This window comes from Macaca thibetana, chromosome 4 (genome assembly GCF_024542745.1).
Source record: "Macaca thibetana thibetana isolate TM-01 chromosome 4, ASM2454274v1, whole genome shotgun sequence".
NCBI classification, from domain to species: domain Eukaryota; kingdom Metazoa; phylum Chordata; class Mammalia; order Primates; family Cercopithecidae; genus Macaca; species Macaca thibetana.
Window position 1 is genome coordinate 114759934 of NC_065581.1, and position 25737 is coordinate 114785670.

Genomic DNA, 25737 nt, shown 5'->3' on the forward strand with positions numbered 1-25737 from the left:
ATCTTTTCACTAGATATTAAGGTAGTGCGATCATCATCTTTTTTTTTTTTTGAGACGGAGTCTCGCTCTGTTGCCAGGCTGGAGTGCAGTGGCACCATCTCGGCTCACTGCAACTTCCACCTCCCAGGTTCAAGCAGTTCTCCTTCCTCAGCCTCCCCAGTAGCTGGGACTACAGGCACCCGTCACCACATCGATCTAATTTTTTATTTTTAGTAGAAGCGGGGTTTCACCGTGTTGGCCAGGCTGGTCTTGACCTCTTGACCCCATGACCCACCCACGTCTGCCTCCCAAAGTGCTGGGATTACAGGCGTGAGCCACTGCACCCGTCTATTATTGTTTTTATCATATGCTTACAGTTCAAATATTTGACTCCTAATCTTACATCTGTCACTCACAATCCAAGAGGCTTAACCTTGTGATTAAACTCCTTTATATATATACTTGAGAGAACTATTCTTTTAAAATGATTTTTCCATATCTGATTTTACAGTATTGTTGTTTCCATTTTATATTTTATTAAATGAGAAATACCATAATAATTTCTATGACTTATTCATATTTTAGTTCTTAGGATTTCTTACTAAAGTCTGTCTATGTGTATTTTCTTAGTTTATTTTTCCTTTTTCCTCTTCACTTTCACTAATAGCTGATTTAAACTTTTATGGTGTTGGAAGCTTTGCTGACTTCTGTAGTCTCCATTACTGTGTAGGCAAGTAAGATTTTAAGAGAAACAGTTCTGAACTAAGTCTGGCATGCCACCCTTAAAAGATTTTGCATGCAAATACGAATCCTAACAGAAGCATGTGGTTGCTCTATTTTAGTCTTGTATTTCTAGAATTAGACCCCACTTTTCCAATTGAATTTCTTTTCATTTAAACCCTTTAATTAATTCTTTATTCATTAGCCAAAAATGTTTCTCCCTTCTAAATCCAGGCATTCCATATCTATAATACTTAGAAGTTAGTTTTTGTTTTTAATCTATTTTTTGATCTGTTCATGAGTCACACTGACTATTCTTTGAAGTATTCCTAAATATCCAAAGGATATCTTGTGAACAACCAGGTGGTTCTTTTCGAAGTAGGAGAAACCCTTTGCAATTTGTGTTAGTGGTGGGCCGTGAGTCGCACCTTTACTCTAATGCCCTGAAAAAGAGAAAAGGAAAGATTATTAATGACTATTGTGTATTTATTGAGAATGGGGAAAGGATTGGTGGGTTAGAAAAGGCATTGTTTTGTTATTCTTTGGTACATTAATTTTTTAGAATAAATGAACCTGGAGTGGAAGAATTTTTTTTTTCATGAAAGACAAAATAGGAGGAAGAATATTTGAGGCCTAGGCATTCCACCAAGAGAAGCATGTAACAGAGAGATAAATGAAGATGCATGTTAACAGGTGTTTGTTGCACATTGAGAACCTTTTTTTTTTTTTTTTTGGAGTGCATTAGAGAAAAGTAGAAAGCTTACTCATCTGGTACCCTCTTCTTGCGCTCCACAGCTGAATTTGCATATGTATTCACTTTGAATATCCTTTTAACTACCCCTTAGGCTGCACTTTTGATCATTAATTTCCTTTGAAATGTTTTCTAGATTTCTAACATGCTTTATTAAAATTATGTATTTAACCTTTAAATATATGCCTGAAATTTTTCCAAGCTATTTCTTAATATTCAATATTGAAGAAGATAATTCTTATTTAACATCTAGTTTATTTGCCTAGGTTGGATTATCTCAAGATGCCCAGGATCAAATGAGAAAGATGCTTTGCCAAAAAGAATCTAATTACATCCGTCTTAAAAGGGCTAAAATGGACAAGTCTATGTTTGTGAAGATAAAGACACTAGGAATAGGAGCATTTGGTGAAGTCTGCCTAGCAAGAAAAGTAGATACTAAGGCTTTGTATGCAACAAAAACTCTCCGAAAGAAAGATGTTCTTCTTCGAAATCAAGTTGCTCATGTTAAAGCTGAGAGAGATATCCTGGCTGAAGCTGACAATGAATGGGTAGTTCGTCTGTATTATTCATTCCAAGATAAGGACAATTTATACTTTGTAATGGACTACATTCCTGGGGGTGATATGATGAGCCTATTAATTAGAATGGGCATCTTTCCAGAAAATCTGGCACGATTCTACATAGCAGAACTTACCTGTGCAGTTGAAAGTGTTCATAAAATGGGTTTTATTCATAGAGATATTAAACCTGATAATATTTTGATTGATCGTGATGGTCATATTAAATTGACTGACTTTGGCCTCTGCACTGGCTTCAGATGGACACACGATTCTAAGTACTATCAGAGTGGTAAGTAAACTCGTCAAATTTATTTTAGTTTGTTCATACTAATGTAATTTATTGATGTAGTAAAATATAAGATGATATCATCACTGGATGAGAGCCAGAAGATGTGGGTCAGCTCTTAATTTTGTTGGATAAACTTGGGTGAATCCTTTAGGCACTTAGACTTATAAAATGAAAGAATGTGCTAGACTTGATTATTTCTAAATATCATTAACATTTTTTGAGTCACACCTTTTACATTTTATTTGTAAATATGTCAGATAAATAACTTTTTTTTTTTTTTTTTTTTGATGGTGTATTGCTCTGTCACACAGGCTGGAGTACAGTGGCGTGATCTCGGCTCACTGCAACCTCCCCCTCCTGGGTTCAAGTGATTCTCCTGCCTCAGCCTCCCAAGTAGCTGGGATTACAAGCACCCGCCACCACGCCCAGTTAATTTTTGTATTTTTAGTAGAGATGGGGTTTCGCCTTGTTGGCCAGGCTGATCTCAAACTCCTGACCTCAGGTGATCCACCTGCCGCAGCCTCCCAAAGTGCTGAGATTACAGGTGTGAGCCCCTGCGCCTGGCCAAATAACATTTTTAAAATAATTTTTTAATGAATCCTCATATCCATCATTCAGTTAAAGAACTAGACTATCAGTACTTTAGAAGCCCCTAAACAATCACTTCCCCTTTTCTCCTCCACAGAGATAATTATTATTTCAGAACTTTATAATTGGTTCTTTACTTTTATCAATAGTTTTATCACAAATGTATATATCTCTAAATAATATATTATTTCATTTTGCCTACTCTTTAACCTTTATTTAAATTTAATCTATATATATTCTTTGTGTTGACTTGTTTGAGGTTCCTCCATGTTATTACATGTAACATTTATTTTCACTGCTATTTAGGATTCCATTACGTGACTATTATACAACTTATATAACCCTAAACACTTTATGATCCTTGATCCTATTTTATCCTCACAATGTCACTGTGAGGCAGGATGAAGAAACTGAGGCCTAGTTAGATGAAGTAACTTGCCCAAGGTCAGACAGAAATCAAGTGTAAGGGCTAGGCTTTGAACGCAGGTTTGTCTGATTTCAGGGCCCATGTTATTTCTACTACACCACACTGCCTCACCAAGATCCCTCCAAGCGCTAATGGAAGTGTAAGTCAATCTAACATTTGTTAAATACTATGTACTAGGTGCTTAACAATATATTCTAATATGCTCACAACAATTCTCTGAGGTAAGTATTATTGGCCTCCTGTGCTTCTGTGAGCACAAGTAGATTGACATTAAAATGGGTAGAACTGAGACAATTGAACCTACTTTAATGTTTGACATAGTGGAATTTAGTGTCTCCCCAGATTTGACTGAATTATTACCTGGAAAGCTTCCTAAAAACATGATTCCTAGGCTCTATTCCTGTCTTTTGATCAAAAGTCTTCACTGGGGCATAGAAATCTTTTTGTTCTTGTTGTTGGTTTTTTGTTTGTTTGTTTTGAGACGGAGTCTTGATCTGTTGCCAGGCTGGAGTGCCATGGCGCAATCTCGGCTTACCGCAACCTCCATCTCCTGGGTTCAAGCGATTCTCCTGCCCCAGCCTCCTGAGTAGCTGAAATTACAGACACACGCCACCACACCCAGCTAATTTTTGTATTTTTAGTAGAGATGGGGTTTCACCATGTTGGCCAGGATAGTCTCAATCTCTTGCCCTCGTGATCCACCCGCCTCGGCCTCCCAAAGGGAAATCATATTTTAATCAAACATCCTAGATAAATATTATATTATATAAATATAATAAATATTAATTTCTTATATTCAAGGTGACTTCATGCCATCTATATGTTAATGACTTCCAAATCTCTCTCTCCAGAAATGGCCTTTCTCCAAAATTCATAATTTCTCTATCCAACTGCTTCCTGTCTATCTTCATGTGGATTTCAAATAGACCTTGCAAACTTCACATGGCTCAAAAGAACTCTTTTTTTTAAGCATAAATCAGATATTGTTATCTTCTTGCTTCAAACTCTCCAATATCTTTTCCCTTTACTTGAAGTAAAAGGCAGACCATTTCTATTGCTTGTAAAACCCATGTGTATTTGTTCCTGCTGCATTTCTTACAGTTCTTGCCCTATTTCTTACAGTTCTCCCCTCTATCAGCTGCACTGTTCTTCTCTCTGTTGCTGTTATTTCTGTGTGGAATACCTAAACCTGATTTTTAAATGGTTGATTCCTTCTTGTATTTTTACAATTTAGCTGATGTCATCTTCTCAATTGGTCTTTCCTAGCCATTCAGTCTTATCTTATGTAGCTATCCAGTCACATTTGTCACATCACCCTGTGTTGATTCTCTGTGTAGGGTATGTCACTGTTCCTTATATGTGTAATTGTTTGTTTTGTTTCTTTTCCTACTAGAATGTAACCAGAGCTTTGTCTTATCACTGTCATTTATTGAATGAAACACTGATCTAATTTGTTTGAAAGTTTGTCCAGAGTAGTACCAGGGAGTGGGCTAAATAACAAACTCTTAATCTCCCCATGACTCATATTGTTGTTATTTAACATTGAATAAATTGCTAAATCTTAGACTTTTTTTTTTTTTTAAGTGTAAAATCATTCCTATTGACATCTCAGAAAGCAGGCTATAATTGGTAATAAACACCATCCGTGATTTGGCATACATTGTGTCTTAGTTTGTCACAAGGGAGAATGTTGTTAACCCTAAACCATGATGTCAGAAGATTAAATAGACTTCAGGTTTACTGTTGTCCTTGTTGATTTTATTTATTTATTCTTTTGTTGTGCAGGTGACCATCCACGGCAAGATAGCATGGATTTCAGTAATGAATGGGGGGATCCCTCAAGCTGTCGATGTGGAGACAGATTGAAGCCATTAGAGCGGAGAGCTGCACGCCAGCACCAGCGATGTTTAGCACATTCTTTGGTTGGGACTCCCAATTATATTGCACCTGAAGTATTGCTACGAACAGGTAAAGCACTTCATTCATATAAAATCTCAGTAGGCCTTTAGGCCAGCCAAAACAACACTAGAATATGCCTTATTTTTCAGGCTTATAATAAAAGTATTAATTTTACAGTATAAATTGGTGATTTAATGTTAATTTTTATTGTATTCTGAGCATTTTTAAAGTGCTTCTAAATAACTAACTTTGGTATCTTATTTTAGGATACACACAGTTGTGTGATTGGTGGAGTGTTGGTGTTATTCTTTTTGAAATGTTGGTGGGACAACCTCCTTTCTTGGCACAAACACCATTAGAAACACAAATGAAGGTAAGGTATGGCATCTATATCAAAAGAATTCTCACAAAGTTGCTACGTCATTGACCTTTATTTATTAGTACTTAGAGCATTTTAGTCTGGAGTTAAAGAATGAGCTTGGGCTGGGTGCAGTGGCTCATACCCATAATGCCAGTGCTTTGGGAGGTTGAGGCAGGAGGATTGCTTGCACCTAGGAGTTCAAGATCAGCCTGACAATGATGTGAGACCCCATCTCTACAAAAAAAAAAAAAAGTTTAATTTAAAAAAGGAAAAGAATGAACTTGTAAGGGTATATGAACTCACTAAAATTGCATGTGTGAACTCCAGTCTCCATGATGCCATATCCCCATAATTTTGTATCCCCCCTCACTCATACACCATACTCATATATCATTCTCAAAAAGGTCTTTAGGCCAGGCACGGTGACTCATGCCTGTAATCCTACCACTTTGGGAGGTGTAGGCGGGTGGATCACCTGAGGTCAGGAGTTTGGGATCAGCCTGGCCAACGTGGCAAAACCCTGTCTCTACTAAAAATACAAAAATTAGCTGGGTGTGGTGGCGGACACCTGTAATCCCAGCTACTTGGGAGGCTGAGGCAGGAGAATCCTTTGAATTCCGAAGGCAGAGGTTGCAGTGAGCCAAGATCTCACCATTGCACTCCACCCTGGGTGAAAGAGCGAAACTCCTTCTCAAACAAAACAAAACAAAACAAGCCTTTAGTCCATTTTGAAGATTTGTTCACTGCTTGTCACCTACTGCCTCCTGGCTTTGTCTCCTTCTATGCAAACTACAAACAAATGTTTATATCCCCGTTTGAAAATACCTCTGGCACTTAAATGAGAAGCTACCCACAATTTTGACCATACACTGTCTGATTTAATACCCTTTGGTGATTCCTTTGTCCATGGGTTAAAGTTGGAATTTGCCCTCCGTTCATACCATTCCCTCTGTCTGGAATGTCCTACTTCCATCTCTCTCTTCTATAACCCTTCCTCCTTTCTGAAGTCTAATTAACTCCTGGTCGTTCTCTCTCTCTCTCTCTCTCTTTTTTTTTTTTATACAGAGTCTTGCTCTATCATCAGGCTAGAGTGCAGTGGCGTGATCTCAGCTCACTGCAACTTCTGCCTCCTGGGTTCAAGTGAGTCTCGTGCCTCAGCTTCCCGAGTAGCTGGGATTACAGGCACGCGCCATCACACCCAGCTAGTTTTTGTATTTTTAGTAGAAACGGGGTTTCACCATGTTGGCCAGGATGGTCTCAATCTCCTGAACTCATGATCCACCCACCTCGGCCTCCCAATGAGCCACTGCACTCCGCCTCCTGATCATTCTTAATTATTCTTTGAGGGCCAGACATGATGGCTCATGTCTGTAATCCCAGCACTTTATTTTGAGATAGGATCAAAACATTTCACCAAGGGTGGAATGCAGTGGCATGATGTTGTCTCATGCAACCTCTGTCCTGGCTCAAGCAACCTATCTTAGCCTCCTGGTAGATGGGACCACAGGTTCTTTTTTTTAAATTTTTTTTTTTTTTTTTTTTTTTTTTTTGTAGATATAGGGTTTTGCCATGTTGCCCAGGCTGGTCTCAAACTCCTGGGCTCAAGTAATCCACCCACCTCAGCCTCCCAAAGTGCTGGAATGGGTGCAGTGGCTCACACCTGTAATCCCAGCACTTTGCAAGGTCGCAGCAGACAGATCACCAACAAATGGTATTGAGAAAACTGGTCAGCCATATACAAAAAAAATGAACATCAGGTCAGGTGCAGTGGCTCACGCCTATAATCCTAGCACTTTGGGAGGCCGAGGCGGATGGATAACCTGAGGTTAGGGGTTTGAGACCAGCCTAGTCAACGTGGTGAAACCCCGTCTCTACTAAAACTACAAAAATTAGCCAAGTGTGGTTGGTGCATGCCTGTAATCCTGGGTCCTTGGGAGCCTGAGGCAGGAGAATCACTTGAACCCAGGAGGCAGAGCTTGCATTGAGCCAAGATCGTGCCACTGCACTCCAGCCTGGGACGACAGAGCAAGACTCTGTCTCAAAAAAAAAAAAAAAAAAAAAAAAAAAACTGAGCCTCACACCTTTACAAAGATTAACTCAAATTGAGTCACATATATAGATAAAACTTAAAGGTATAATACTTTTAGAAGAAAACATAGGAGAAAATCTTTGTGGGCTTGGATTAGGTAAAGAGTTCGTAGAAATGACCCCAGAATCATGACCCATAAAAGAAAAAAGTTCATCAAAACTAAGAACTTTCCCTCTACCACAGATAACAATCAAGAGAAAAGACAAGCTACAGGCTGGGAGAAAATATTTACAAATCACATAGCTAAGAAAGGTTTTTTTAATCTACCATATATAAAGAACCCTCAAAACTCAACAGTAAGGCAAAAAGTAACCCAAGCCAGTGATCTGACATATTTCTTTAAATGTCTGGGTCAAAAAAAGAATGGATCTCTGTCTCTTTAAATCTGCCAGAGCAGGTGAAAGAAAGGCATCTGTGCTGTTCCCTCAGGGAATCACTAACACCAACCAAGATGGACAGCCTCAAATATTTGGAGGGCAGAGTTCTTACTGCCCACCTTGGCACTAACCAGCTGCTCCAGGAAGGCAAGCTGTGGTTTTCCTGACTGCCACAGGACTGAGGAATGGTAGATGGTAGTGGGCTCACACACGCTGCTGTCTGAACCAAATTTTAGCAGCCTCTCCCTTCATGAAGCACTCTCCTGGCTGCTGTAAGGTTCCAAAGTTCCAAAATAGTATTCTGATAGTCTTTTTCCAGTTTAATGATTGATTTTAGGGATGGGTAGACCCCTGATGCTTCCTACTCTGCTATTTTCTGTGCTATCTCTTTCTACTGTGGTTTTTTACTATTATCTCTTTGTATAGTTTTGTTTGTGATTGCTCTAGTGACTACAAAATATATATTGTTTTCTTTCTTTCTTTTTTTTTTTTTTTTTGAGATGCAGTTTCACTCTGTTGCCTAGGCTGGAGCGTAGTGGTGCAACCTCATCTCACTGCAACCTCTGTCTCCCAGGTTCAAGTGATTCTCCTGCCTCAGCCTCCTGAGTAGCTGGGATTACAGGTGCCTTCTACCACACTTGGCTAATTTTTGTATTTTTAGTAGAGACAGGGTTTCACTATGTTGGCCAGGCTGGTCTCAAACTCCTGCCTCAAGCAATCCACCCACCTCAGCCTCCCAAAGTGTTGGGATTACAGGCGTGAGCCACTGCGCCCAGCCTAAGTTTTCACTATCTACATAGAATTTATACTTTACCACTTCAAGTTCAATGTAGAACCATATGCTATATAGGTCCCTTTATTCACTATTATTTATATTGTAGTTATTTTATTTTTCTTCTTCTTCTTCTTCTTTTTTTTTTTTTTTTTTTTTTTTTTTTTGAGACAAGGTCTTGCTCTGCTGCCCACGCTGGAGTGCAGGGTTGTGATTTCAGCTCACTGCAACCTCTGCCTCCTGGGTTCAAGATTCTCCTGTGTCATCCTCCCAAGTAGCCTGGATTACAGGCACATGCCACCACCCTTGGCTAATTTTATTATTATTTTGTAATCAAGACTAGTCACTATGTTGCCCAGGCTGGTCTTGAACTTCTGGGCTCAAGTAATCCTCCCACGTCGGCCTCCCAAAATGTTGGGATTACAAGCATGAGCCTACACCTGGCTTGTAGTTATTTTATACATTACATCTATATATGCTTAAAACCTCATCCAGCCAGCACGGTGGTTCACCCTGTAATCCTAGCACTTTGGGAGGCCAAGGCAGGTGGGTCATGAGGTCAGGAGATCGAGACCATCCTGACTAACACGGTGAAACCCCATCTCTACTAAAAATAAAAAAAATTAGCCGGGTGTGGTGGCGGGCGCCTGTAGTCCCAGCTACTCGTGAGGCTGAGGCAGGAGAATGGTGTGAACCCGGGAGGTGGAGCTTGAAGTGAGCCAAGATGGTGCCACTGTACTCCAGCCTGGGTGACAGAGCGGGACTCTACCTCAATAAATACATATATACATACATACATACATACATACATACAACCTCATCCAGCCAGATGTGGTGGCTCACACCTGTAATCCCAGTGCTTTGGAAGGCCACAGCAGGAAGATCACTGGAACACAGGAGTTTGAGATCAGTCTAGGCAACATAGTAAGACCCTGTCTCTACAAAAAAATTTTTTAATTAACCTAGCATGCTGGTGTGTAGTAGTACATGCCTACAGGCCCAGCTACTTGGGGCAGGGGCACCGGTAAGTGGGAGGATCCCTTAAGTCCAGGAGGTCGAGGCTGCAGTAAGAGCTAATAAGCACACCAGCCTGGGCACACCAGCCTGAGCAACAAAGTGTGACCCTGTCTCACAACCTGCCTCATCCAACAATGTAACAATTTTGCTTTCAACCATCAAGTTCTTTAAAGAACTCAAGGTGAGAGGCTGAATGCAGTGGCTCATGCCTGCAATCCCAGCACTTTGGGAGGCTGACGCAAGAGGATTGCTTGAAGCCAGGAGTTCAAGACCATCGTGAGTAACAAATCATAGACCATGTCTCTACCAAAAAAAAAAAAAAATAGCTGTGCATGGTGGATGGTGGCACGTGCCTGTGGTCCCAGCTACTCCAGACACAGGAGGATCACTTGAGCCCAGGAGTTTGAGGCTACCGTGAGCTATAATCATACTGCTACCTTGCAGCCTGAGCAACAGAATGAGACCCTGTCTCTAAAAAAAATAATAATTAAAAAAAAAAGATGAGACGAATAGTCATTTATGTTTACCTGGATATTTAGCGTTTTCCTTGCTCTTCCTGCTTTCCTGCTGTTTCAAGATTCCTTCTATATCATATCTCTTCCATCTGAACAACTTCCTTAAGCAGATACTTGAGAGCAAGTGTGTTGATAACAGAGTCTTAATTTCTCTTCATATGAGAATGTCTTTATTTTGTCTTCCTTAGAATATTATCACTTGAGGCTGGGCACAGTGGCTTATGCCTGTAATCCCAGCACTTTGGGAGGCCGAGGCGGGTGGATCACCTGAGGTCAGGAGTTTGAGACCAAACTGGCCAACATGTTGAAACCCCGTCTCTACTAAAATACAAAAATTAGCTGGGCTGGTGGCGTACACCTGTAATCCCAGCTACTTGGGAAGCTGAGGCAGGAGAATTGCTTGAACCCAGGAGGCAGAGGTTGCAGGGAGACAAGATCATACCACTGCACTCTAGCCTGGGTGATAGAGCAAGACACCATCTCAAAAAATATATATATTATCACTTGATACAAAATTCTGGGTTTTAGTTCTTTTTTTTTTTTTTTTTTTTTTTTTTTTTTTTGAGATGGAGTCTCGCTCTGTCGCCCAGGCTGGAGTGCAGTGGCCGGACCTCAGCTCACTGCAAACTCTGCCTCCCGGGTTTAAGCCATTCTCCTGCCTCAGCCTCCCGAGCAGCTGGGACTACAGGCACCCGCCACCTCGCCGGCTAGTTTTTTGTATTTTTAGTAGAGACGGGGTTTCACTGTGTTAGCCAGGATGGTCTCGATCTCCTGACCTCGTGATCCACCCGTCTCGGCCTCCCAAAGTGCTGGGACTACAGGCTTGAGCCACCGCGCCCGGCCGGGTTTTAGTTCTTATAGCACTTTAAGATGTCTACTTCCTTCTGTCATTCATAATTTGATGAGACATCTGCAATTATTCAGATCCCTCAAATAATGCATTATGTTTCTGTAGCTACTTTCAATAATTTTTTTTCTGTATTATAATTATGATATGTCTGGGCATGGATTTCTCAGGGTTTATTCTGTTTGGTATTCACCAAGCATCTCAAATCTGAAGGTTTATGTCTTTGATCAGATTTGGGGTGTGTTCAGCCATCATGTCTTCAAATATTTATCTGTACCACACATTTTCTTTTGTGATGTTAATCACAGGAATGTTAGACCTTTTGGTGTGGTCCCACAGATTCCTGAAATTCTACTTACATTTTAAGGTTTTGTGTTTTCTGCTTTTCAGAATGAGCAGTTGATTGAATTGCGTAATTAGTATCAACCTCTCTCTTTTTTTTGAGACACAGTCTTGTTTTGTTGCCCAGGCTGGAGTGCAGTGGCATGATCTCAGCTCACTGCAAGCTCCATCTCAAGCTCCTTGTTCAAGCGATCCTTCCACTTCAGCCTCCCGAGTCCCTGGGACTATAGGCGCACCACCACACCCAGCTAATTTTCTGTATTTTTAGTAAGACAGGGTTCTCACCATGTTGGCTAGGCTGGTCTCCGACTTCTGGCCTCAAGTAATCCACCTGCCTCAGCCTCCCAAAGAGCTGGGATTACAGGAGTGACACCACTGTGCACGGCCAGTATCAACCTATCTTCAAGTTCACTGATTTTTTTCCTCTGACATCTTCACTCTGCTATTGAGACTATCCATTGAGTTTTTTATTTTGGTTATTTTTCCATTATAAAATTTCTTTTTGATACTTTATATCTTCAATTTCTTTGCTTGAGACCTATCTTTCTTTTTTTTTTTTTTTTTTTTTTTTTTTGAGACAGAGTCTCGCTCTGTCACCCAGGCTGGAGTGCAGTGGTGGGATCTCAGCTCACTGCAAGCTCCGCCTCCCAGGTTCACGCCATTCTCCTGCCTCAGCCTCCCGAGTAGCTGGGACTACAGGCGCCCGCCACCTCGCCCGGCTAGTTTTTTTTATTTTTAGTAGAGACACCACACCTGGTTAATTTTTTATTTTTAGTAGAGACAGGGTTTCACCGTGTTAGCCAGGATGGTCTCGATCTCCTGACCTCGTGATCTGCCTGCCTCAGCCTCCCAGAGTGCTGGGATTACAGGCGTGAGCCACCGCGCCTGACCTGGAACATTTTTATAATGGTTACTTTCAAGTCTTTGTCAGAAAATTCTAGCATCTATGTCATATCAATACTGACTGACTTTTTCTATGTTAGTTGAAATTTTCCGGGTTTTTTGGTTTTTTTTGTTTTTTTGTTTATACTAAGTAATTTTGGATTGTATCCTGGACATTTTAAATAACACATTATGAGACTCTGGATTTTTTTTTTTTTTTGAGACAGAGTCTTGCTCTGTCACCCAGGCTGGAGTGAGTGCAGTGGTGTGATCTTGGCTCACTACACCACCTAAGTTCAAGCGATTGTCCTGCCTCAGCCTCCCAGGTAGCTAGGACTATAGGCACGTGCTACCACGCCTGACTAATTTTTGTATTTTTAGTAGAGACGGGGTTTCACTATGTTGGCCAGGCTGGTCTCGAACTCCTGACCTCAGGTGATCTGCCTACCTTGGCCTCCCAAAGTGCTGGGATTACAGGCGTGAGCCACAGGGCCCAGCCGAGACTCTGGATCTTATGGATAATTTTGACCTTGTTTTGACAAGCATTAAACCTGGTTGGGTTCAGGCCACAGGTTCCAACCAGGCTTTTTTTATTTCAATGTCAGTTTCAAAGCCTTTTTTCCTTTCTAGGCAGATCTCTTTGTAGGCTATGGTCTTTTCCTTAGTTCAGTTCTCAAAGTCTTTGTTACGCTCCTTAGGATTAGATTCACATAGGTACAGTTTGGAGGGGGAGCCCAGCAGTTCATAAGCAACTTAATGGGGTCACTTGCCCAATCTCCTCCCTCTCTGTGATGTCCCCAGTACCTTCTTGTTCCCTGGGGCTCCCTATTTTAGTTCTCTGACCAGAAAGTGAGGTTTCACTTACCCAATATCTCATAACTGCACCTGAATCCAGGACAAGGTGGCAAAAGGACACAGAGAGAAAACAAGCAACAGAGATTCAACCCATCTTATTGGGACCCTATGCTTTATTATCATTTTATTTATTTATATATTTATGAGATGGAGTCTCACTCTGTCGCCCAGGCTGGAGTGCAGTGGCACAATCTTGGCTCACTGCAACCTCTGCTTCCTGGGTTCAAGTGATTCTCCTAACTCAGCCTCCTGAGTAGCTGGGATTACAGGTATGCACCACCACACCCCACTAATGTTTTTTTTTTTTTTTGAGACAGAGTCTCGCTCTGTCACCCAGCCTGGAGTGCAGTGGCGCGATCTCAGCTCACTGCAAGCTCCGCCTCCCGGGTTTACGCCATTCTCCTGCCGCAGCCTCCTGAGTAGCTGGGACTACAGGCACCCACCACCTCGCCCGGCTAGTTTTTTGTATTTTTAGTAGAGACGGGATTTCACCATGTTAGCCAGGATGATTTCAATCTCCTGACCTCGTGATCCGCCTGTCTCGGCCTCCCAAAGTGCTGGGATTGCAGGCTTGAGCCACCGCGCCCGGCCCACTAATTTTTGTATTTTAGTAGAGACAGGGCTTCACCGTTTTGGCCAAGCTGATCTTGCACTCCTGATCTCAAGTGATCTACCCACCTCGGCCTCCCAAAATGTTGGGATTACAGGCGTGAACCACCGAGCCCAGCCCACGCTTTGTTATTTTATTTCCAATTGGAGAGGAGGGTTCATCTGTCAGTTTTAGGGGCATATTGGCTCTTATTGTCACCTCCATTCCTGTCACCAGGAAACTCCTTTTCTACTCCCTGAGCCTGAACTAGAGGGACTTCTCCTCTAGCCCTCTGTCTGTGCTCAGCTCCTTCCAAGTTTTGGGCTACCTTGAGTCCAGCCTGCAGACTACTAGAGTGAAAAAAATGGAGCTGGGTGTGCTGGCACAGGCCTGTAGTCCCAGTTACTCGGGAGGCTGAGGTGGGAGGATTGCTTGAGGCTAGGAGTTCAAGACCAGCGTGGACAACATAGTGAGAATCCTGTCTCTTATTTTTTTTAAATGGTCACCAGGTTTAATGGTACTTCAAATTTACATCTTCTCCCCAAATCTACCTGTTATTATTTACTTTTCAGGGTCTTGAAGTAGCTGCTTCATGTATCCTGATCAGGTTTTATAGCTGCCTTCTGTGGGAGAGAGACGGGAGAGTATACGTAGTACCTCCTCAAAACTGGAACCTCTCTGGTTGCTTTTAGGATTTTTTTCTCTTTAACTTTGGTTTTCTTCAATTTGACCATGGTGTGCCTATGTGTAGTTTTCTTTGTATTTTTCTTGGTTGAGATTCACTCAGTTTCTTGAAATGTACATTAATGACTTTCATCGATTTGGGGAAATTCTCTGTCATCTCTTCAAAGATTTATTTTGCTTCCTTCTCACCTTTTGAGACTCTAATGATTATACATATGCTATTCCTTTGATATTGTCCTCCATTTCTCTTATGCTTTATTCTTTCTTTTATTCTACATGTTTTCTCTCTGTGCTTCAGTTTATATAATTTTATTCATCCATCTTTGAATTATCTGAATCTTTTGCTGTGCTTAGTCTTTTTTTGTTTTTTTTTTGCCTTAAACTAAAAAATCCTAAATACACATTAAAATAAAAAATGTTAAACTTGGCCAGGCACAGTGGCTCACGCCTGTAATTCTAGCACTTTGGGAGGCCAAGGTGGATGGATCACTTGCGGTCAGGAGTTCGAAACCAGCCTGGCCAGCATGGTGAAACCCTGTCTCTACTAAAAATACAAAAAAATGCCGGGCGCGGTGGCTCATGCCTGTAATCCCAGCACTTTGGGAGGCCGAGGCGGGCGGATCACGAGGTCGGGAGATCGAGACCATCCTGGCTAACACGGTGAGACCCGTCTCTACTAAAAAAAATACAAAAAATTAGCCGGGCGTGGTGGCGGGCGCCTGTAGTCCCAGCTACTCAGGAGGCTGAGGCAGGAGAATGGCGTGAACCCGGGAGGCGGAGCTTGCAGTGAGCTGAGATCACGCCACTGCACTCTAGCCTGGGCAACAGAGCGAGACTCCGTCTCAAAAAAAAAAAAAAAAAATTAGCCGTGTGAGGTGGCAGGCACCTGTAATCCCAGCTACTCAGGAGACTGAGGCAGGAGAACCACTTGAACCCAGGAGGCAGAGGTTGCAGTGAGCCAAGATCACGCCACTGTACTCCATCCTGGGCAACAGAGCGAGCCTCTGTTTAAAAAAAAAGGAATTGTTCATCTCATTGTATTTTTTTTTTTATTTCTCCTGTTTGAAATAAGTGATGGAACTGGAAGCATAAATAACTATTATTAACTGTATCTTTTTTTTTTCCAAAAAGGTTTTAAAAATATTATATTATTAGTTGAAGCATCTCAATTTTCTAATCTGGGGTAAGACTTTAAAAGGAACAAATAATAGAAGAGGGAGTATATTTTCTTCCCTCTGTAGTAGCTGACTAGCTCCTCTATGAATAAGTAAGATTATAGTGTTCATTTATTCATTATTATTAAAACTTTTTAACAAATATTTATTGACTACCTACCATGGAACAAGTTGAAGATTTTTTTTTTCCTCTTTTGAGACAGGGTCTTGCTCTGTCACCCAGGCTGGAGTGCAGTGGCACAATCACGGCTCACTGCGGCCTCAGCCTCCCTGGGCTCAGCTGATCCTCCCACCTCAGCCTCTCAAATAGCTGGGACCACAGATGTACACCACCAACCTGGCTAACTTTTGTATTTTTTGTAGAGATAGGCTTTCGCCGTGTTGCCCAGGCTGGTCTTGAACTTCTGGGCTCAAGCAATTCACCCACCTTGGCCTCCCAAAGTGCTGGGATTACAGGTGTGAGCCACAGTGCCTGCCCAAGTTGAAGGTATCTTAACTTGGTTAAATGACAATTCTACCACTTAATAGAGTTTGCCCCAAATCCATTTAATATCGTACTTGGAGTTGTATACCAATTCCCCTGCCTCCAAGAGTTCAGCGGGAGAGACTAGGTAGTCTGACTTCACTTGGCATTCCTTTCTTCCTCATTTTATTTTATTCATAACCAGAGCTTTTTTTTTTTTTGAGACAGTGTCTCACTGTGTCACACAGGCTGGAGTGCAGTGGTGCAGTCATGGCTCACTGCAGCCTCAAACTCCTGGGCTCCAGGAATCCTTCTGCTTCAACCTCCTGAGTAGCTAGGACTACAGATGCATGCCACCATACCTGGCTAAGTTTTAAAGTTTTTTTTGGTAGAGAGGGGGTCTCGCTTTGTTGCCCAGGTTTGTCTTGAACCTTCCCAGCTTCAAGCAGTCCTCCCACCTCTGCCTCCCAGGGTGCTGGGATTACAGACAAGCCACCACGCTTGGCACCAGAAAAAGTTTTATCATAATGTATTAAGTATGTGCCAGGCAATTTACTGAGCACTAGGAGATACAAAGACCACTAAAACATGATCCCTAGCCTTAATGGAATTTTATATTTCAGTAGGACATAAACATAAATAGGTACCATAAGGTATTAGAAATGTGATAGAAATAAATATATGGTAGAGGGGAGGCAGAGTAGAAGTAGTCATTTCTACCACAGGCAAAAAGGTTTACTAGGGGAGATTAAAACTGACACTGAGTCTTATAATGTGAGTAGAAGTTGCCTGGAGAGGATGGGATAGGAGAACAAATTATTTTCCAGCAAAATATCATGTAATTTATTTAAAATACAAAAATAGCCCAGTGAGACTTTTGGTATAAAACTTGAAGGAAATTTTTATTTTTCTAATTTATCTCTTCCCCCTAATTTTAAAAAATCTTTAAAGGTTATCAACTGGCAAACATCTCTTCACATTCCACCACAAGCTAAACTCAGTCCTGAAGCTTCTGATCTTATTATTAAACTTTGCCGAGGACCCGAAGATCGCTTAGGCAAGAATGGTGCTGATGAAATAAAAGCGCATCCATTTTTTAAAACAATTGATTTCTCCAGTGACCTGAGACAGCAGTCTGCTTCATACATTCCTAAAATCACACACCCAACAGATACATCAAATTTTGATCCTGTTGATCCTGATAAGTTATGGAGTGACGATAACGAGGAAGAAAATGTAAATGACACTCTCAATGGATGGTATAAAAATGGGAAGCATCCTGAACATGCATTCTATGAATTTACCTTCCGAAGGTTTTTTGATGACAATGGCTACCCATATAATTATCCAAAGCCTATTGAATATGAATACATTAATTCACAAGGCTCAGAGCAGCAGTCGGATGAAGATGATCAAAACACAGGCTCAGAGATTAAAAATCGCGATCTAGTATATGTTTAACACACTAGTAAATAAATGTAATGAGAATTTGCAAAAGGGCCTGAAATGCGAGGTGTTTTGAGGTTCTGAGAGTAAAATTATGCAAATATGACAGAGCTATATATGTGTGCTCTGTGTACAATATTGTATTTTCCTAAATTATGGGAAATCCTTTTAAAATGTTAATTTATTCCAGCCGTTTAAATCAGTATTTAGAAAAAAATTGTTATAAGAAAAGTAAATTATGAACTGAATATTACAGTCAGTTCTTGGTACTTAAAGTACTTAAAATAAGTAGTGCTTTGTTTAAAAGGAGAAATCTGGTATCTATTTGTATATATGCTAAATAATTTTAAAAGACAAGAGTTTTTGAAATTTTTTTGAAAGACAGTTTTAGTTTTATCTTGCTTTAACCAAATATGAAACATACCCCGTATTTACAGAGCTCTTTTTTCCCCTCATAACCTTGTTTTTGGTACAAAATAAGCTAGAGAAATTAAGCCATCGTGTTGGTGAGTGTTCCTAGGCTAATCTTAATCTGTATAATTCACATCCTGAAACTAAGGAATACAGGGTTAAAAAATATTAATATGTTTGTCAGAAGGAAAGATAATGCATTTATCTCCCCGCCCCCATGGAATATTTAATCTTCTTGCATTTATTTCTCAAGAATTACTGGCTTTAAAAGAAGCCAAAGCACTACTAGCTTTTTTTCCATATTGTTATTTTTGATGCTGCTTCCAATTTTAAAAGGGAACAAAGCTGCCATAAATAAAAATTTTCAGTACTGAAAGCTAAAATTTTTTTCACCATCCTAAGCAAAGAATTATTTTCATGTTCATATACTTTTCCTGTATAGTAACTATTTTGATTATATTATCAATGTTACCTGTTTCCTCTTTCAGAACAGTGCTGCATATACAGATTGTTATTGGCAAAGGAAAATCTGGCTATCTGGCAATATTTTACCTAAGGGCAGATTAATTGGTGAAAAAATTAACTCTTAAGATGGCCATTAATAATTAGAAAAATTTACAGAGTGGTCTTAGTAGAAAATTCAAGTCCTCCTAATTTATTTAAGGTTAAATAATGTGTTCAACATGACTATTATGTATAATGCTTAGGTTCTAAGGAAGATTAAGGTTCTATACCAAAATACATGAGCTTATCTTTTAGGAAGGGGAAAAAGGCTCTATTTTGACCATAGTAAAATTTGTATTTTATTTCCTTTTCTTAAGCTCCATTGATAAGGGATTGTTTTTATCAAAAGTTACTATTTGGGGATTGGAGGCATAATTTTAATGATTTTCATACTTTTAGCTTTCTTCACATAAAAGCTAATTGAAACCATATATGTAGTAAAATTAAAGGCAGAGCTGTTGCAGTTGAATTGGAGAGTCAGGGCAAAGAACACTTACTAGCCCACACTTCCTACCTTTCTACAGGTGGTCCTTTCAGAACTCAGCTTGGAAACCTACTACTATGTTATCATGGGTCTTTCGGGGTTAGTGGTTCTTTTGAGAATCTGAAGGAAGCTGTGGACTCTTCCCAGGAAAAAAAAAAAAATCAACACATACAATGTTGCATGCAGTTTCAAGGGATTTTGGACATATTGAAACCTATCACAGGCTCTAGGTTATGGACCTCTGTCCCATGAGAAAATTGATATATTAAACTAAGAACTTTGTTTTTAACTTACCAATCACTACTCAGCACATCTTATATAAACTGATAATTTGTGATGGAAAAGGTCTGTAACATGTGATGTAAGGTGACCTTATGAATGCCTCTCTTGCTGGTACATTAATTTGTTTTAAATATATCATTTGGAGGGGACTGAAATGTTGGACTCATTACAAGCTTGATACAGAAATATTTCTGAAGGATTTCTAATTGGAATTATAAGAAAATGTGCTCTCATGAAATGGCAGTCTTCACCTCATGGTTCATGGAACATTTGGTTAGTCCCATAAAATCCTATGCAAAACAAAGTAGTTCAAGAATTTTTAGGTGAGTACTCACATTTATAAGGTATTCCTCTTGCTCTTTGGGCTTTTTCAATCTGATTTATTTAAATTTTCATTTAGTTGTTTTACTTTTGGACTAAGGTGCAATACAGTAGAAAATAACTTTGTTACATTTATGTTGTAGGAAATCTAAGGTGCTGTCTCCTCCCCCTTCCCTTCCCACAAAATCTGTATTCCCCCTATTGCTGAAATGTAACAGACACTACAAATTTTGTATTCTTTTTTTGTTTTTTGTTTTGAGACAGGGTCTCACTCTGTCACCCAGGCTGGAGTGCAGTGGCGCTTCACAGCTCACTGCATCCTCGACATTTGAGGCTCACGCAGTCCTCACACCTCAGCCTCCCAAGTAGCTGGGCATGCGCCACCAAGCCCAGCTAATTTTTGTATCTTTAGTAGAGATGGGGTTTTGCCATGTTGCCCAGGTTGGTCTGGAACTCCTGGGCTCCAGTTATATGCCCACCTCAGCCTCCCAGAGTGCTGGGATTACAGACGTGAGCCACCGCGCCTGGCGCAAATATGTATTCTTTTAAAATTTCCTCTGATACTATAAGCCTTTTGCATTTATCTGAAGCAGTATACATGCCTTTGGTATCAGCAATTTTAACAGTTTGGATATACTTATCAGCTGTCTTATTCCAAAACTACATCTACTTCTTCCAGTATAGAATCTGGTGCTTCCTGACCAAAAAGATGAGAAAAACAATGTTAAAAATATAGATACTTTCCATTGAAATGGAGTGAAAACGTTGGTTCTGTATGTTTTCTTTTAAAATAATTTTCTCATAAAAACTTGCTGTCTTTATTGTACTTACCCTTTTTATGCATATCAATAGTATTTATAAGATGTGTTCTATAATTATGTAATTGTAGATACTGTTATGTATTGTCCAGTGACATCATAAGGCAGGCCCTACTGCTGTATCTTTTCTACCTTCTTATTTGTAATAGAAACTATAGAATGTATGACTAAAAAGTCACTTTGAGATTGACTTTTTTAAAAAGTTATTACTTTCTGCTGTTGCAAAGTGCAAAACTGTGAGTGGAATTGTTTTATTCTGACTTAATATGTTAGAAATTAGAGAATACAGTGGGAGGATTTGTAGACATTGCTGCTGCTGTTACCCAAGGTATTTTAGATCAAAAAATTTAATAAACAAATCCCTTTGGTATTTAAAGTGGAACATTTAGCCTGTTCATTTTAATCTAAAGCAAAAAGTAATTTGGGTCAAAATATTGGTATATTTGTAAAGCGCCTTAATATATCCTTTTGTGGAAGGCACTACACAGTTTACTTTTATATTGTATTGTGTATATAAGTATTTTGTATTAAAATTGAATCAGTGGCAACACTAAAGTTTTATAAAATCATGCTTTGTTAGAAAAGGAATTACAGCTTTGCAATATAACTAATTGTTTTGCATAATTCTGAATGTAATAGATACGAATAATCAGCCTGTGTTTTTAATGAACTTATTTGTATTTTCCCAATCATTTTCTCTAGTGTAATGTTTGCTGGGATAATAAAAAAAATTCAAATCTTTCAATTATGTGTGGAAAGCTAATTTTTACACTGCTTAACTTTGTTGTTTTTTAATTCAAAAATTTTTGTAAATTTTTTTTTTTTTTTTTTTTTTGAGATGGAATCTGGCTCTGTCGCCCAGGCTGGAGTGCAGTGGCACGTTAAATATTTTTATTCTCTGAGAAAGTTATGATTAAAATTTTGATGCTTTGGAATTAAAATAACTAATGATAGTACTTAGGTTAAGGCAAACTGAATATCATGTAAATGTCATGTTTTCATTTTAATGTTTTCATTTTGTCCAATATAAGTACAGTATTTCCTGTTAAGGGCCTCCATTAGATTACAGGTTTAGAATTTAATGATTAAATTTTACATTTAGTACCATTTGATTACGGTATATAATTTTTAAAATGTAAAATTGTTGGTTAATCTGTTTTTCTTTATAATCCTTTTTGTTTGTTTTATTTCTTAGAGATGGTCTTTCTCTGTCACCCAGGCTGGAGTTCAGTGTCATGATCAAAGCTCACTTTAACTTACACCTGGGCTTAAGCTGTCCTCCTGCCTTTTTCTCCCAAGTAGCTGGGACTAAAGGAGTGTGCCACCATACGTGGCTAATTTTTTATTTTTATATTTATAGAGATGGGGTCTCGCTAAGTTGCCCAGTCTGATCTCAAACTGCTGGATACAAGCGATCCTCCCGCCTCTGCCTCTCAAAGTATTGGGATTACAGACCTGAACCACTGTGTCAAAATATATATGTTGATATTGTATCTTATATCAGCTTTATATGGATGAAAAACAAGTACCGTTTTTCCTCTTCTTTTTAAGCATTACCATCATTATATCTTCTTTTATCCTCTTGTTTGCACTCCCTTGTAAGTTTGTATTTATTCTACATAAGTCTGTTGTACAGATGACACAAATTGCATTATTCCTATGGTTTATTGTACTACATTGTGGGCCCACATTTGGTATACTTAAAATTGTGACTATACTTTGCTACACACACAAGCACACATGCACATCTGCTTGTGTATGTGAAGAGTAGAGGGAGGTCGCCAAACAGTTATTGTCCAGTTTTTCCTCCTTTCTTTCAGTAACAGAGCTACCCAGAGATTCCGAACATTTTGTTGGATTTAGGCTATGAATGGAACTTTGGGTTGTTTCCCTTGAGGAAGGGTTAAATTTGTTCTGCAGGAGAAAAAAAAGATTCTTATGAATACCTAGCTCACAGAGGGGTTGACAAATGACAGAGGCCACTCTTGCTCCCCAGTATCCACTCTCCCACTTTTCCTTTTACTAATAGAGCCAATATCCCTTTCTAAGTTTTGACTACCCCAGTAGAGTCCATGTTTCTCCTATTCCTTTGTAATTAGTTTTGGGCACATGACTAGGTTTTGGTCATTGGGACATTAGCAGACGTGGTATGTGCAAATTATACATATAATTAAAGTTGACATTGTTTGCCCACCACTTGCTCTTTACCTCTTCCCACAGGATGGAACACGTACATAGTGGTGATTTTATATTGACCATGAACATTAGAAAAACACTCTAGTGGCTGGACACAGTGGGTCACTCCTGTAATCCCAGCACTTTGGGAGGCCGAGGTGGGCGGAACACGAGGTCAAGAGATCGAGACCATGCTGGCCAACCAATGTGGTGAAACCCGTCTCTACTAAAAATACAAAAATTAGCTGGGCGTAGTGGCGCACGCCTGTAGTCCCAGCTACTCAGGAGGCTGAGGCGGGAGAATCGCTTGAACCTGGGAGGTGGAGGTTGCAATGAGCCAAGATTGAGCCACTGCACTCCATCCTGGGCAACACAGCGAGACTCCGTCTCAAAAAAAAAAAAAAGAAAAATACTCTAGTGATGGTGAATGAACCAAATGATTACATTCTGGTTACCTGAGAGATTGTGTGAAGCAGGGTCGTCTTTCCAGTCTGAACTGATCAACTGCAGAATGTGAGAGAGAGGGGAGAAAAGTTATATCTATATATATAATATATATCCATTTGTTACTGCTGCTGAGCCTATACCTTAAGTAATACAGCATATAATTTGTATCAGTGTATAATCTGATTTGCAGAATGACTTAACAAAGTCATTTTGTATTTTGACCATCTTCTGTGGACTCAACCATAAAATTCAGTTATTTTACTTCTTAGGTTTTTCTCTAATTCATCATCTTTATTCTCGTTGTTAACTAATTTGGTTAAGGTCCTCATCAGCCTGAATTAATGTAATAATTTTCTAACATGAGTCTTTACTTTATTCTGGTTCCTTAAGTTTATTATCCAACCTGTCACCAAAATGACCTTAAAAGATAATTCCAGATTCTGCTTCTAATACAACCAATCAGATCCTAATGGATTTACTGTATCACAGCTAACAACTATAAAGTCGGGGGCAAAAACCCAACTACCTAAAGATATTGGAATGGAACAAGACCAGGCAAATTCTGGAAGGGAGCTGATCCTTGGAAGAGAGGAATGGCACTAGATAAGTATTCCATTTTTATGACATCTTGCCTGAGAAAGGCCCAAATCTTTGGCTGAATCATGAATCAAATATGTAGGGAAGGCTGGGCACGGTGGCTCACGCCTGTAATCCCAGCACTTTGGGAGGCTGAGGTAGGCAGATCACTTGAGGTCAGGAGTTTGAGATCAGGCTGGCCACGTTGGTGAAACCCCGTGTCTACTAAAAATACAAAAATTAGCAGGTGTGGTGGTGCATGCCTGTAGTCCCTGCTACTCAGGAGGCTGAGGCAGGAGAATCGCTTGAATCTGGGAGGTGGAGGTTGCAGTGAGCCGAGATCACCACTGCACTCCAGCCTGGGAGACAGAGACTCCAAAAGGAGAGGAGAAGTGAGGAGAGAGGAGGAGAGGGGAAGGGAGGGAAGATTACTCAAGAAAATCTACTAAAATTTGGTATGCGTTTTGAGAGTCTGTGATATTTGAACCAATATTCACTTTTAAGGGTTTTCTATCACCAATACTAAGCAATTTAATTATGATGTGTCTGGTGTCATTTTATTTATTTTTCTTGTGCTTGGGGTTCATTGAGCTTCTTGAATCTGTGGAGCAATGGTTTTCATTAATGCAAGATTTTTTTTAAGCTACCATTTTTTCTTCTTCCTTTTTTTAAAAATTATACTTAAGTTCTGGGATATATGTGCAGAATGTGCAGGTTTGTTACATGGGTATACATGTACCATGGTGGTTTGCTGCACCCATCAACTCGTCATCTACATTAGGTATTTCTCCTAATGCTATCCCTCCTCTAGCCCCCACTCCCCGACAGGCCCTGGTGTGTGATGTTCCCCTCCCTGTGCCCCTGTGTTCTCATTGTTCAACTCCCACTTGTGAGTGAGAACATGCGGTGTTTGGTTTTCTGTTCCTGTGTTAATTTACTAAGAATGATGGTTTCCAGCTTCATCCATGTCCATACAAAGGACATTAACTCATTCTTTTTTATGTTCAGCCACCATTTCTTCCAGTTGAGTGTATACTAAAATAATACATCTAAAAGGTAATGAGTGAATTTGGTATTTTTTGTTTTTTGTTTTTTGTTTTTGAGACAGAGTCTCACTTTGTTGCCTAGGCTGGAGTGCAATGGCATGATCTTGGCTCACTGCAACCTCTGCCTCCTGGGTTCAAGTGATTCTCCTGCCTCAGCCTCCCGAGTATCTGGGATTACAAGTGTCCACCACCATGCCTGGCTAATTTTTATGTTTTTTAGTAGAGACGGGGTTTCACCATGTTGGCCAGACTGGTCTCAAACTCCTGACCTTAGATGATCCACCCGCCTGGGCCTACCAAAGTGCTGGGACGCCCGGCCCTGAATTTGGTATCCTCAATTGCCTCTGGGAATGGTAAACTGGATTTGTAGGGTGACAAGAATCGTAGAAATACTTCTCACTATATAGCCCTTTATATCATTTGATTTTGCATTATGTGCATTGCCTATCCAAATATATAACATAAAATGGAATTAAAAAACAAAACAACTCAAAACTTTAAGTCCAAGTGGAAGAACTGGATTTAGACAAAGGAAGATACACATTCATTGGGACATGAGGCAAAAACCAAAAGGCAGATGTGAGGCAAAGAAGTTTGTAAGTGGGAGGGTAAGAGTATTAATTTAGGTTAAGCTCAGCTGCACATAAAACCCAAAACATCCATACCTTAGACATTTAATGTCTGAAGCTGGCAGTCCACTTCTGGTATGGCAGCTCCACAAAGTCATCCTACACTTCATCTGTTCAATTGCTGTCCTTGTCAACCTAAAATTTGCTCTGGTTAGTAGTTGGCTGCTTATGTTCTCTACACCTTGGGCGTGTGTGTTTTTGGTGTGTTTTTTTTGTTTGTTTTTTGTTTTTTGTTTTTTGTTTGATACTGGGTCTAGCTCTGTTGCCCAGGCTGGAGTGAAGTGGCTCGATGGCTCACTGCAACCTCCGCCTCCCAGATTCAAGCAATTCTTGTGCCTCAGCCTCCAGAGTAGCTGGGATTACAGGTGTCCGCCACCACGTCCAGCTAATTTTTGTGTTTTTAGTAGAAATGAGGTT

At 40.0% G+C, this 25737-nt stretch overlaps 1 protein-coding gene and 1 long non-coding RNA gene across 4 annotated transcripts in view; one reads left to right on the forward strand and one right to left on the reverse strand.

Moving 5' to 3' along the window:
- LATS1 (large tumor suppressor kinase 1) overlaps positions 1-21192 on the forward strand; it is a 58521-nt gene extending 37329 nt beyond the window's left edge. For all 3 annotated transcript variants that reach the window (XM_050787139.1, XM_050787140.1, XM_050787141.1), the window contains exons 5-8: positions 1717-2299; positions 5100-5282; positions 5480-5586; positions 17133-21192. In XM_050787139.1, the coding sequence (XP_050643096.1) occupies positions 1717-2299; positions 5100-5282; positions 5480-5586; positions 17133-17642 (1383 nt within the window). In that variant the 3' untranslated portion in view covers positions 17643-21192. The remainder of the gene's footprint in view (positions 1-1716; positions 2300-5099; positions 5283-5479; positions 5587-17132) is intronic.
- LOC126952520 (uncharacterized) lies at positions 1061-25737 on the reverse strand. Its single transcript, XR_007724924.1, has 3 exons — positions 25357-25737; positions 23078-23126; positions 1061-1142 (listed from the first exon to the last, which is right to left on the reverse strand). It is a non-coding gene; the product is annotated as an uncharacterized LOC126952520 (long non-coding RNA).